At 48.3% G+C, this 13,487-nt stretch overlaps 1 protein-coding gene across 5 annotated transcripts in view; it reads right to left on the bottom strand.

Moving 5' to 3' along the window:
* LOC138526196 (uncharacterized) overlaps nucleotides 1-13,487 on the bottom strand; it is a 797,397-nt gene that overhangs the window by 379,492 nt on the left and 404,418 nt on the right. For all 5 annotated transcript variants that reach the window (XM_069636626.1, XM_069636629.1, XM_069636630.1 and 2 more), the window contains exon 5: nucleotides 7,933-8,035. In XM_069636626.1, the coding sequence (XP_069492727.1) occupies nucleotides 7,933-8,035 (103 nt within the window). The remainder of the gene's footprint in view (nucleotides 1-7,932; nucleotides 8,036-13,487) is intronic.

The following is a 13,487-nucleotide window of genomic DNA, read 5'->3' as shown; positions in this document are numbered from 1 at the left end:
TGTCCATCTGGATAAGTACTGCCTTGCCCCCAATTAGAGGAAGAAAGGCCTTGAGAGCCAGCCAGATGGCCTTCAGCTGCAGCCAATTGATGTGGGACTCCTGCTCCTGCCGAGTCCAGACTCCATGGACGCTGTGACTGCTCAGAGTGGCGCCCCAGCCTTCTATGGAAGAGTCTGTAGTAATGGTGACCTGAGGGGTAGGCTGCCCGAAGGGCTTGCCCGTCCGCAGGTTGCAGTCCACGGACCACCACGTGAGGTCCGAGTGGAGAAAAGGTGGAATGCTGACCGGCTACGCTTGGGAGCCCTTTTCCTGATTACATGAGGCTGCAAAGTGCAGCTGTAATCTCCTCATTCTAAGTTTTGTGTGGGGTACGGCCAGTAGAACCGCACCATTACACCCAACAAGTGTTGGTACAACCAGGCTGAGGTCACTGTCCTCAAGAGGAAGTGAGTAGTGGTTCTCTTGATGGCTGTGATTTTGTCCTCCATGGGAAAGACTCTCTCGGAGCTAGAGACCCAGATGAGGCCTAGGAAGGTCAGGCTCTGCATAGGCTGCAGTGGAGACTTCTTGAGATTGAGAGTGAACCCCAGGTCATGGAGTGTGTTCATCAGTGCCGAGGAGCTATGGTGAACCGCCTCCGGGGATGTGGCTGTGATTAGCCAGTCGTCCAGGTATGGGTAGATGTGGTGGCCCTAGGCCCTGAGGAGGGCTGCCACTGCATTCATTAACCTGGTAAATACCTCGGGGCTGAGTCGGCCAAAGGGTAGCACCTTGTACTGGAAATGGCAGCCCATGATCTTGAACCGCAGTAAAGAACGATGTGGCTGCCAAATCGGGATGTGTAGATACGTGTGCTTCAGATCCAGTGAGCACATCCAGTCTCCCATGTCCAGTGTCTCCGCAATGAGTGCTGGCGTAACCATCTTGAAGTTTTGCAGAGGATGGGAGAGGTTGAGGGTGGAAAGGTCCAACACAACTCTCAGGTCAGCCTGGTTCTTCATCTGTATGGCGAAAATCCTGGAATAGAAGCCCAATCCTCTCTGGGAGGCTGGGACTTCTTCCACTGCCTGGCTCTCGACGAGCGACATGATCTGGCCAACAGAGTTGCTGTCCCAATCTGTGGGAGAGGAGGGGAGGAGGAAGTAGAGGAGGGGACCGGTAGGTGGTACCCTGTGGAGACTACAGATAGGATCCAGGTGTCCGAAAAGTTCTGGTGCCAAAATTGCATGTGAAAGGCAAGCCTGCCCCCCCTCCCCACCGGAGACATGTCGACTCGAAGGGACGCGTCATGCCTTCTTCCCCTCTGAGGCTGTTGCGGAGGAGGGGGGCTGGAAAAAACCCTTGACCTCCCACCCCCATTATGTTTCCAGCGGTGCTGCCTCGGAGAACGGTCAGGCTGTCTGGACCTCCGTTCTTGGAAGCCCCGGAACCCGCTAAACGCCCTCCCCTTGTCGGAGCATTGATGTGACTGGGTGTATGCCGTGGGCATGGCCTTAGTACAAATAGATAAAGACTTTGCGGTTTGAGAGCTGTTCTTCTTTTTATCTAATTCCTCATCTGTGGTGGAGTGAAAGAGGTCACTACCCTCAAGGTCCAATATGTGTTCATGGACATTGGGATTAAACTTAGTAGCCCGCAGCCAGGCCGTCCTTCTCATGTCCGTGGCGATGCAGATTGACCCGCTTTGAAGTGCCAGAAGTTCCGGGAGGAAGTCTGCTATCTCCCACCAAAGCCTTTGGTTAATGGCTGCCAGCATGGCATCCACATTGGATTGATGCAGGTGCAAGGAAGCGTTGGAGTACAGCTTTTTCCCATACGCCTCCAAGATCTTCTCCTCCTTGCCTAGCAGCGTCGAGGATGAGGTGGCCGAGGATGTCTGAGGCTTAAAGTAAAGTGATGCTGCATCGATCACCGAGGAGTGCCGCTGAGGATGCTCCGAAAGCAAGAGTGTATACCCCTCCATCTGCCTATACTTGGTGTTGAGGCGCCGATTGACAGGCTGGGCCAAGTGCAGTTTGAGCCACTCGTTATTGGCTAGGGCAATGACATCCTTCTGCATCATGATCCATGTTCACGTAGGGGGTTTTAGGGTGAGGACTTCTGCCAAGACCCCACTCATTGGGCTGCTCGACCTTAGGTTGAGGAAGGCCCAAATATTCTGCAAAACCTGCAAGGCGTTCGTGGAAGGCCCTGGCGGAGGAAGGCGTGTCCGGGTCCTCCTCCGGGTCCTCCAGCAGAGTGTCTGGATGGTCCGGAGCAGGAGGTGGAGTGCTGGGTTTCGTGGGCTGTGGTGTGGAGACCGGAGCCGGTGGCTGCTGTGGAGGCTGGTGCAGAACTGCCTGTACTGTGGGAGGTAGGGGAGCTGGAATCGAAGGAGCCGGCAGCGGGTGCTGCACTGGGGACTCAGGTGCCAGAGCCATACGAGGAATGTCTATGGGTGCCGGTGGAGTGACCGGAGGGAGCATCTCCCTGATAGCATCCCAGAGGATGGCCCCCATTTGAGGGGTTCGCATCAGCCTTAGGAACCTTTCGAAGAAACTGTCTTCAGAGGCTAAAGAGGTGGCAGGTGATATTCAGGGAGTGGCAGACGGCTGCCGGGGTGCACTCTGCCTGGGGTGAAGTAGATACCTGCCCTGCGCTGCTGATGCATAAACTGTAGGCCACGTACCTGGTTGACACCAGTCCCACCTTGTGACTCTTTCCTCAACCCGCTCCATTCCTAGGAGTGGCGTTGGATGAGTGGCCATTTTGGCTGGCGCGACGGCCAATTTGTCGAGCTGCGTGCCACGTGCCAAAGTCGTGGTGCCTGGCTCACTGGGCCCAGCCTCGTCCAAGACGCTTGGTGTTGGAGCATGATGCCTACCCTTCACCTCAGGTCGAAGCCTGAAGGCATATTGCGGGTAGTGCTGCGTACAGGCGCCCCCTCTGACATAATGCCGGTAACAGGGTGTTGCCCCTCGTGTGTTAGCCTGGTAAAAGAAGCTTGCGGTACCTCAGCACTGACACTGGAAGGATCCAGAGTCCTCTCGGCCGTCAGGCCGCTAGCTGGACTAGCCTCAGTAAGGGTGCTGGTAAATAGAGGCCTTGTCTTGGGCCTTAAACAATGTTTGACAAAGTCCTTTAAGTCCTCCGGAGGCGACCTTTGGAAGAGCTCCCTCCACCATGCTAGCCTGTTCAGTGCACGTGGAGTCAGGGCGTTGCACGCGGTACAACCTTCCCAGCCGTGATCGGGGCCAAGGCAGCAGAGGCAAAGAGCGTGAGGATCGGACAATAGGGAAGAGCCCCTCGCAGGCTGGACACCTGCTGAAACCCAGCTGAAGTCTAAATGTGCCTGGGAGCAGCATGGCGTCGGAGGAACAAGTACCTAATTGAAAAGAAGAGAGAAGAATTATCTGGGGAAGAGCATGTGGTATTACATGGTCGAAGCCGAAGCCAAACCCAGGAGCGCTGGTAAAACTGGCCCGTTCCCGTTGATGCGGAAAAGGGGACTGAGGAGTGGCACCGGTGGTCAGAGTCATGCGAGCGTATGCTCCCAGGGCCGCACCCCAGCGCGCCTCTAAATTTAAAGGGGAAGAAGGTTTTATCTGGTGAAAAAGGTTCAATCTCCCGTCCCTAGTGAGGGACGCCCATACAGTATGGAGGAAAGGGGACAGGACGTAAGAGTAAGATTGATTTTGCTCTCTTCTCGGGAATGAACTTAAGTAAACTGAAGCCTCGCCATTTCCCATATATGAAGTGGCATGATAAAAATAAAATGTAAATCTTTTTTTTATTTCTTTTAAAAATGCTTTAATAAACACTTCTGAACTGCATACAGTAGTAATAAATTGTAAAGGAATAACCAACACATCGAAAATTTTGCTTCAGACACTTTTTCAAATGCTGCCTCCTTCTATTACCTACTATAGTGAATCTGAGTGAGCATCATTAAATGAGGGTGTCTATGGAGTACATTTTTTGCATCCAAACATAGACTAAAATCTTGCCGCAGACAAAGGCGGAATCCATGCAAAATTTTGGTAGCAGTGGGTTCAACTGTGTGGATTTGTATAGCTGGACTAGCATACAGACACACATACATTCAGCTTTATATATACAGATGGTTGCATTATTGTGGCATTTGAGGAAAAACCTGCCATATAACAGCCTCTCCTGCAAATGTATGTGTATATCCTACATGTTATGAGTGTACAGGTTCATGACAGCACTATTGTAGCATTTGAGGATGCACTTACCGCATGTTGGCAGCACCTGGACATAAGGTGCTCTACCTTACATATAGCAACAATATGTGGCATATGAGACATTACTCTGGCATTTGAGGCTGCACTTGGCATTGAATGGAAGTACCTCTGAGGGTATACATGCTAACAGTGGTCACCACACTGTGCATATGCCCATGCACAGCTCATATGCCCATGCAGCAGAACAACATCTCTATAAACAAATCAAAACTATTGGCTTTGTTAATACTTGTTAAATAAGAAATGTTGTGCTATGTGTCATCAAATGTTTTTCTTAAAATCCTCAACTTAACTGATTCTTCCTCTGAGGGAATTGCAAAATCCTGGCCACTATTTTCCAGCATCGTTCTCCACCTCTCCACCTCACTTGGCCTTCTCCCAGTAAATGGATTTTCTTTCCTTACATTCGGACACAATCCATCTCCTGGTTTCATTTGCTGACATCGGTTGGCCTGAGACTATATGACGTGGCTCGAAAGAAAGCAAAACAAAAGAGAATTCACAGCCCATGTCCATCTGTGACACACACTTAAAGTATGTGCAATTGGGAAATATTAGAGCATGCATCCCAAGTCTCCCTGAAATACAGGGATTTGTCGTGGTTGCTTAAAAATACCTCTGATATGGGGCTTTAGCGGGTACACAGCCTAAGTCTCCCTTAAGTATAACACGTATCCCTGATTGAGTAACAATCAGTGGTCTATGTGCACTGGAGTTTGATAAAACACACTGTTTTCTTTACATAGGATTGGATCAGGGTGATTTACACAGAGGGCAATGTCTCTTAAAGCAAGATGTTATGAACACTTTCCAGACAATAAAGATGAATGTGTTAATCCAGTAATATCTAACCATTTCTGCAAGTCAAAATTATTGTGGTAAATTATGCAATACTTTTTCAGAGACTCTTTGCCCATCCTTGCTCTTTCTTTTCTTCCCATGAACACTTTGATTTGTGAAAACGAACTTTCCACATTGTACAGACTTACAATTTTAGCAGATAAGGCATAGCATGATAAAAGGATTTGCCGGGGAGCACTCACTTTGGTGGCGATAAGGATTATTTTGACTGTCAAAATAAACTCCAAGCAGATAATAACTGTTTATCAAGTGCTGCTCACTACAAAAGGATTAGGGAGTCTCATTAATGTACCCCCCGAGGCTTGTTTGGGTGGGGGGGGGCAGGGGTGTGTGAGCAGGCCAACACTGTTTGCCTGGTGTGGGAATATAAGGGAATCCTATAGCAGACATTTTCAAAGGCAACTCAGCAGGTTAAGTGATGGTTACTGAGATTTTATGTTTAAACATTCCTGTAAATCATATGGCTTTTTTCTATTCCTTCTGCATCATGTGCTGTAATAAGTGTTGTTTTGACTGGGGATGAGCACCACTCTCTCGCTTCACTCTGTGTGGAAACTTCTGTCCCCATAGCGAAAATCAAAAGCTGGCACCCATGAATATACGCACAGTAAGTGAGCATATCTTAAAGTGAAATATACAAATGTAGTTCAATTGACCTTCCCCTTAGAAGGAAGTGTGCAAGATAAAAGCGCATTGGACTTAAAAAAAAAAAGTAACGAACACCAGAAAAATAACCTGAGGGAGGAAACGTTCAAATATAAATGCTGGAAAAGTATAAAAGCTGCTCACCTTTTAAACCCAGCAATCTGTAGGGAAATGTTCCCTGGAAAACAAAATCCCAATACAAGACAAATCTTTTCTTGTGGGTAAGCGTCTGCACTGGGAACATAACAACCTGGTTAAAATCCTGATAGCCAAATACTTGAGCAAGCTTGCCAACCTAAAAAAAACCAAGGTGCTACGTCTGCCTTCAAGTTACGCTGTCCACTCACATGTATCCCTTAAATGAGCCATCATTTATAAATCGCTCCTAATTTAAAAACTCCCCTGAAGAAAGAAAGTGATGAGCAGCAATTAAGGGGCCTACAGCTTCTGATTGGCTGCTGGGTGTGGGTGCTCTAGAGAGCCACATGAGGTTGAGAGGTGACCATGACACAGTGGCCTCACGCAATCCTCAAACCAACAACTAAATAGGAGACATGGGGCAATTTACAGACACAAGGGTTTGTTCCCCATTACAAACTAAGGACACTCAACGACTACAGAACCCTCAAGTCACTGTGTTTTCTCCTCTTTTCCCGGACCACACATTCTCAGTTCATGAATATGATATATAATATATATAGAACTGGAAAAAAACATTACATGCCTTAATTATCATACATTCAATTTTATTCAAATACATTATAAATACATTATAACACAGTAAGATAAAAACACATAAAATGTCATCAAAAATGTTACCATAGCAATTTGGGTATACAATACTATACAAAATATCACAAATAACACTAAAAAACGTTTGTGCAAACAGATCAAATATCTAATGGCTATTACATGCCGATTAAGTGCAAAACCTGTGTACTACGTTGGTTAGTGGATAAAGAACCACTATCAGTAATGGTAACTTTGCTCTCTCATAAGTAGAGACAAGTGAGTGAATCATTTTTACACAAAAAAGGTTCTTCTTGAAATTAATACATGATTGCATACACTGCTCCGAATCCAGTGTTACTACAAAACTCAACATGTTTCGTTCTTAAATCGTTAACACATAATCACCAAGAACATTTTCAGGGGACCAACGAGCACCAATCATAATGCACACTATCTTCAAATGAGAAGAGTTGAAAACTGCATTCAAATGTTTTCCGTCCAAATGCGTAAAGATTATAACTTTATATTCTTTCAATGGCCTTGTGTGGGTGTCTTCTAAGTAGACCAAGATCTTGTATTACTCGCTTATAAATGTACGTTGATCGAAGAGCTGTCACATAGCAAAAGGCCGGCGGTCCTACAGTTACACCTACTGCTACTATATGGGTCAAATGATCTCGTATCGGCAAGCCGAAAATGCGAACAATTAGTCTCGAATCCTTACGGGCTCATGTCTCTGTCCGGCACGCAAAACGGCACCTGTCACCTGCTATTGTCACGCAATCCTCGTACATGGAAGACTCACACGGCTTTCATTTTAAAGCCGACAAGCAGCTGACACTTTTCAGCTCTTCTCTAGACAGATACACATACACAGAGGGTCTCTGACCATAAACCGAGACACTGAAAATCCACAATTTTTTGTAAATACAAATATTTGTCAGTGGTCAAGGGCTGTTTTGAGGAATTTTAGCCAATTTTAAGATGTGAATCAGCAACCATAAAAATGGCTGCAATTTATCTACAATTCTTCAAAATGGCTCTGACCACATACATTTTTATTTTACAAAAAGCGATGCAATACTGAATGTACAGTGTTTTTGAATAAGGTCAGGGGACAGGAGGGGAAGCAATAGGGGAAAGCAAGCAAGCATACATGGGTGGTGTAGGGCCCTTTACCTATTGTCTGCTAAACCCCCTCTCCAGCCATCCCTTCAACTCCAAACTTCATTCATGCCCTGCTCCTTCTAAGGCACCACTGGGAAAGGGCAAACAGTGTTTTTCAGTTTAAATCTAGGAGGCACTTTTTCTTCCAGGGGTTGTTTTTCCAGTGTTTATCGGATTTCACTGAAAACAGGAAAGCCTACTATTGACAATATCTATACCGTGGGATAATACATGACCTTGTGAATGAATGGTGCGTTTGCTGTTTCTGCAATTCCAACTTACCATCCATTTGTGGTTTTTCCAACATGTCAACAGGTCGCTGGTGTATAAGGAATATCTCAACCCTTGGAAATAACATGGATAGGCCCTCTGTATCTAAAAAGTCCTGAAAAAAATAATTCAGATTAAGTTATTGTCATACAAAAATCCCTGCATTTGGTCCAGGTCAGAAACATAACTCCATTAGGCACCGAATGGGGGAATCCCTTGGGACTTTAACCACAGTATATCCTTTAAACAGTGTATAAGAAAAAACCTACACGCTATCAGAATGAAACTAAGATGCATCACTTGTGCTCACCCTGCCACTATTTTCTAAGCATAAAGCACCTAGAAGCAATTCAGTTAGCAGTATTACAGACCATTTGTAGTTACTGATTTAGGAGTCTTAGTGCTTAAATGATGCCTTGTGGCCACTTCCAAACACATTTGTACATACAGCAAGGTTCTACATGAAAACCAAAAAGAAAGGTATTGACCAATGGAGTTTATGTGGTCGATAAATAACCAAATACCAGTCACTTGGCACTGGCACAGTTAGGGGTAGATGCTTAAGAGAATATAGAGAAGATGGAATAGTAAACAGCTTATTTGGGACCAATGGATAAGAGAAGAGGGTCCTGGAGGATACCGAACAAGATATGGTTTTGCCAATCAAAATATGTTCCAAAGTCATTTCCTAAAGTCATTTATCTTAGGTTTTTGGAATAGAAACCTTTCCATAGACAATTATGTTGACTGGGCATTTAACTCATTCAACCTTTTCCCATGTAATCTAGGAGTCATTTCTTTCAGAACGAACACAATATGCAAATAAGGGATGTTAATTATTCTTCAAAAGTGCTTCAATTCAGTCTTGATGGATGCAGATTGAGTTAATCAAAAGGACTATTGTTTCAGATGCTTGTTCTATCCCAATATTTATAGAGGAATCAGTAACCCCAGCGTTGACAAACACCTCTAAAACTGCTTCATTATGTAATCCAAAACTTGCACAGCTCCACCTGTGGAAGAATAATACTAGCATTATCAATACAGTGGGGCTCATGAGTTCCACGGTATCCCGCCAGAAATTCCGTCAGGGCTTCCCAATTAAGCTGGACTGCACCAGCGTGCCACATGAAGTTATTGATTGCCGCCTTAAGTGTATCGGAAAATGTTGCTCCCGGACACAGTGGTATGTATTAGAGAAATAGTATAGTAATTTGGGAAGCCCGCGGGTCAAGGGCGCGGGGTGTTGGCGGCCCGCAGAGAACGCTGTTTGTCCCTGGAGGGACTCCTTACTGGTGGCCACGCCCCCCCGTGTATTTCTCCCGCGACCCAAGCCCGGCAGGGTGAAGCCCGCGGGTCAAGGGCGCGGGGTGTTGGCGGCCCGCAGAGAACGCTGTTTGTCCCTGGAGGGACTCCTTACTGGTGGCCACGCCCCCCCGTGTATTTCTCCCGCGACCCAAGCCCGGCAGGGTGAAGCCCGCGGGTCAAGGGCGCGGGGTGTTGGCGGCCCGCAGAGAACGCTGTTTGTCCCTGGAGGGACTCCTTACTGGTGGCCACGCCCCCCGTGTATTTCTCCCGCGACCCAAGCCCGGCAGGGTGAAGCCCGCGGGTCAAGGGCGCGGGGTGTTGGCGGCCCGCAGAGAACGCTGTTTGTCCCTGGAGGGACTCCTTACTGGTGGCCACGCCCCCCGTGTATTTCTCCCGCGACCGAAGCCCGGCAGGGTGAAGCCCGCGGGTCAAGGGCGCGGGGTGTTGGCGGCCCGCTGGGGTGTTCGCGGATCGGTGGGGGGGCTAGACAGACTGGCCTTCAATGATCTGTGCTGGACCGCGCCGAGGTGAAGAACGCGGCGGGGCAAGGTTTGGCCTGCGGCGGGAGACCTGCCTGGTCCGGCTTGTAAATTCAGAAAATTGAGGACCACGAGTAAGTACCACACGAATCCACTTAAGAGACAGTCATCAAGTAACCTCAAATCCAACTGCTGCCAAGGGGGGACAGAGATCGTTGACCATGACTCTCCTAAAGTCTCTAAGGTCCTTAAAGTCTCATGCTGTGCCAAGGAAAGCTCCCTCTGTTTTGCCCCTCTTCCCCCCCCCTTTTGGCCTCACGCCTGCTCCCCATGTTAAGGGTCCTAAACCGGATCGCAAGATACTGGTTGTCAGGAGGCAGCGCCAACAGTGTCATACAGTTAAACCCCCCAACTCGGCCCTCCAGAACTCCGATGAGGTCGAGCTCTCTACACCTCAGCTCCCCACGATACCCAGCGCCCCAATTGGGATTTCTGTATCCGGCCAATCCTGTTTCGAGCAAGAGCAAGAGGGGGAACAAGAGTGGGAAGCGGCCGGGACTGTAACATTGGAAAGCAGCTGTCCTCCACTAAATCCTACCCCCGGAACCCTCAGCATGGTCCCCATCCCAGTCCCTTGCCCTAACCCTGGCTCTTGCACAGAGGTGGGCCCGTCCAGCTCCACCCCTGTCTGCTCACTCAACGAGGGCAGCCTGCATCTTTGCAGTCCGCCTATTAACATACCCCCGCTGAGTATATCTTCTGACCATAGCAGTCTCTGGAGCGATTATATGTCATCGTTAAGCCCTTCAGTCAGCTCGCAATCTCATCTATCCTTTCTCGGGGCTCCGAAGCAACAACTTGATGACCCCAATTCCGCTGTAAAACCAGCCACTGACCCCTTAATTGGGGGTGATTCTACAGCCAGGGTGTGCAATTGTGTATGCATCCAAGTGTTGGCTGAGTTGGCAGTTATCAAAAATCTGCTCTCAGTCCTCATCGGAAAGCAGGGGGAAAAGCAGTGCGAGGGGGAGCCCTGTAACATTCTAACAACTCGCAAAGGGCCCATCGTCTCACCCCGGGCCCACCCCCTGGCACACCATCAGGAACAGGCCCCTGTGTCACCCACGTTCACTGAACCTTGCTCTAGCATGGTGCTTGGGAATCCACAAGCAGCCAAGGGTATCAACCCCAGTACCCCAGTCCAACGGGGTGCCCCAATCTAAGGCAAAATCTACATCTCGGGAGGACACTGCACCAAGCAAATCGGGCCCAAAACGCCTTATTCCTGGAGTGGGGAGAGCCTACGGCTCGTGGCGTAGAGAGAGGTTACCTCCACCCTATGTCCTAGGCCGGACCGGACAAGTTACCATGTACTTGCATGGCATACCCAGGTTGGCAAGGGACAGGAAGGAGTCAAGGGATGCCCTCCTCAACAAAAGTCTACATTGGCTGCGGTCCGTAAGAGGCTGCTCTTTTGTGTCCAGGGAATCCTTGGCAGGGTGTCGCAGAATGCCAAGAGTGGACAACCAGCAGGGTGACATTGTGGAACTTGCATTTTGGGACTTGGGAGTGGCAAGGGCGGTCCTAGGACAATGTGGGGGGACTAGTTGGTCACCCAGGAGTGGTATTCTAATCAGTAGTCATCCTCTAATAGTCCTTGAGTGCCCCCCGAGGTTAACTATGAGACCCTCCCCCCTGTCTGGTGCTAACCTCACCCCTTTGGGACGTCATTGGTCAGGTTCCTTGGGGGATAGGCCCTTGTATTGGGGGACTTCTTGATGATAATGGGGCTTCTTGTTTTATTTATTTTCCTCCTCTATGATTTTTGATGGGGTGCACTCTGTTATCTCTTGGAATATTGAATGTAATTGTTTTTGTATGATGTTTTTTTGTGTTTGATGGATTTTCTTCGGAATCCGAATAAACTTGTTGACTGACTGACTGACTGAAGAGTAATCATTTTAAGAAGTGCCACGCGGCCTACTATTGTGACCGTGAGTTTCACCCAGGTATGTCATTTAGCCATCAACTGGGGCAGGTACACACCATAGTTGCAGGCATAGAGAGAGGTCTGATTACGCGTCACGTTCACCCCTAAGTACTTCATTTCCAGTGAGGCCCAGGCGAAGCCCATAAGTTCTGGTGGAGGGGTGGTTACATCAGTGAGCGGAAATAGCTCTGATTTGGCGCAGTTAACTCGCAGCCTAGACAGGATGCTGAAGGAGAGAACTTCTTGCATAAATGATGCCAGATGTGTTACTGGGCCACGAATTAACTGCAGGGTATCGTCTGCATAAAGCGAAATGATTTCTAACTCACCAGTAAGCCGGATCCTCTTCTGAGCGTGCCTGCTGCGAATTGCATCTGCAAATGGCTCCATCACTATAGTAGGGGACACAGTGGACAGCATTCTCGGGTTCCGCTATTGATGTCTATAGGGGGTGAAAGTACTCCATTTACTCTGACTTTGGCAGTGGGCATCATGTACAACAGTCAAACCCATGATATAAACCCAGGCCCGAGGTTGCACTTTTCTAACACTGCCCACATAAATTGCCAGGAAACAGAATCATAGGCCTTTTGTACGTTTAGGGCTGCGGCAGCCTCCTGTGCGCCTGGATCAATCTGTGCCAGGATATTAAAAAGACACCTCAGGTTAAGTGCTGTGGAGCAGCTGGGGACAAAACCAGATTGATCTGGGTGAACAATATGTTCCATATACAGAGCTAACCGTAATGCCAGTACCGTAGCGATTATTTTGACATCAGAATGTATAAGTGAGAGGAGACGGTAGGAGTCAAATTGCTCGGGAGGTTTATCGGGTTTAAGCAAGATCGAGATCACTGCCTCCCGGAGGGTAGGGGGAGTATTCCGACAGTGCATGCCTCTTCCCAGACTGCAAGCAATCTAGGGGGAAGGGAGGAATTAAAGTGTTTAAAGAACTCCATCTTCAGACTGTCCGGGACAGGGGCCTTGCTGAGAGGGAGTGCTTTGATGGCACAGGACATTTCTTCGACAGTAATGGGATGATCGACAGTAGCCCTGGCATCTTCAGACATTATTGACCATGGAAGGCTGTTTAGAAACAATTCTATATCTGGAAAGGTCGCCGTGTCTGAGTTGACGTACAGTGCAGAATAGAAGGAGTGAAACACCTGGTTCACCTCTGTTGTGTTGTCGACCAATCAGCCGACGCGTCCTGTATCAATGGAATGTGGTGACTGCCTTGTGCCTGTTTCACCATCCTAGCCAGGAGCCTACCAGGGTGCTCGCCCTCTTTGTATTTCCTCGCCAGGCCTGGGCTGTCCAGGAACTCCTGTTCCCTATCGGCATGTGCCCGGAACTTGTCTAGTTCGGTTTTAATGTCCCCTAAGATCGCTTTGTCAGGCATAGATGTATACGTCTGCTCCAGGAGATGCAGTTTGGCTTCACTGGTGTGGATATCCCTGCGTATTGCTTTAAGTATGCCTGACTCCGCTGCCAGGGCAATGCCACGTATCTATGCCTTAAAGGCTTCCCATAGGGTTGCGTAGCTCCTAACAGTGTTAGTATTCATCTCAAAATACTCGTCCACTCGCTTTTCCATTTCAGCCGCAAAGATAGGGCCTAATAGCGATTGTGGTTTAAATCTCCACAGTCTATTAATTACTAGTGCCTCCCCCAGGGACAGTTTCAGCGTAACTGGAGAGTGGTCCGAATATGTCCTAGGCAATATGTCTGTTTCTTTGAGCTGGCCGACTGGTGTGCCAGATACCCACCATAGGTCTGTTTGGGAATGGG

The sequence above is a fragment of the Ambystoma mexicanum genome, chromosome 7p (assembly GCF_040938575.1).
Source record: "Ambystoma mexicanum isolate Mex_15411 chromosome 7p, UKY_AmexF1_1, whole genome shotgun sequence".
NCBI lineage: Eukaryota > Metazoa > Chordata > Amphibia > Caudata > Ambystomatidae > Ambystoma > Ambystoma mexicanum.
The sequence above is the reverse complement of the archived record's forward strand: the minus strand, read 5'-3'. Positions and strand labels throughout refer to the sequence as shown.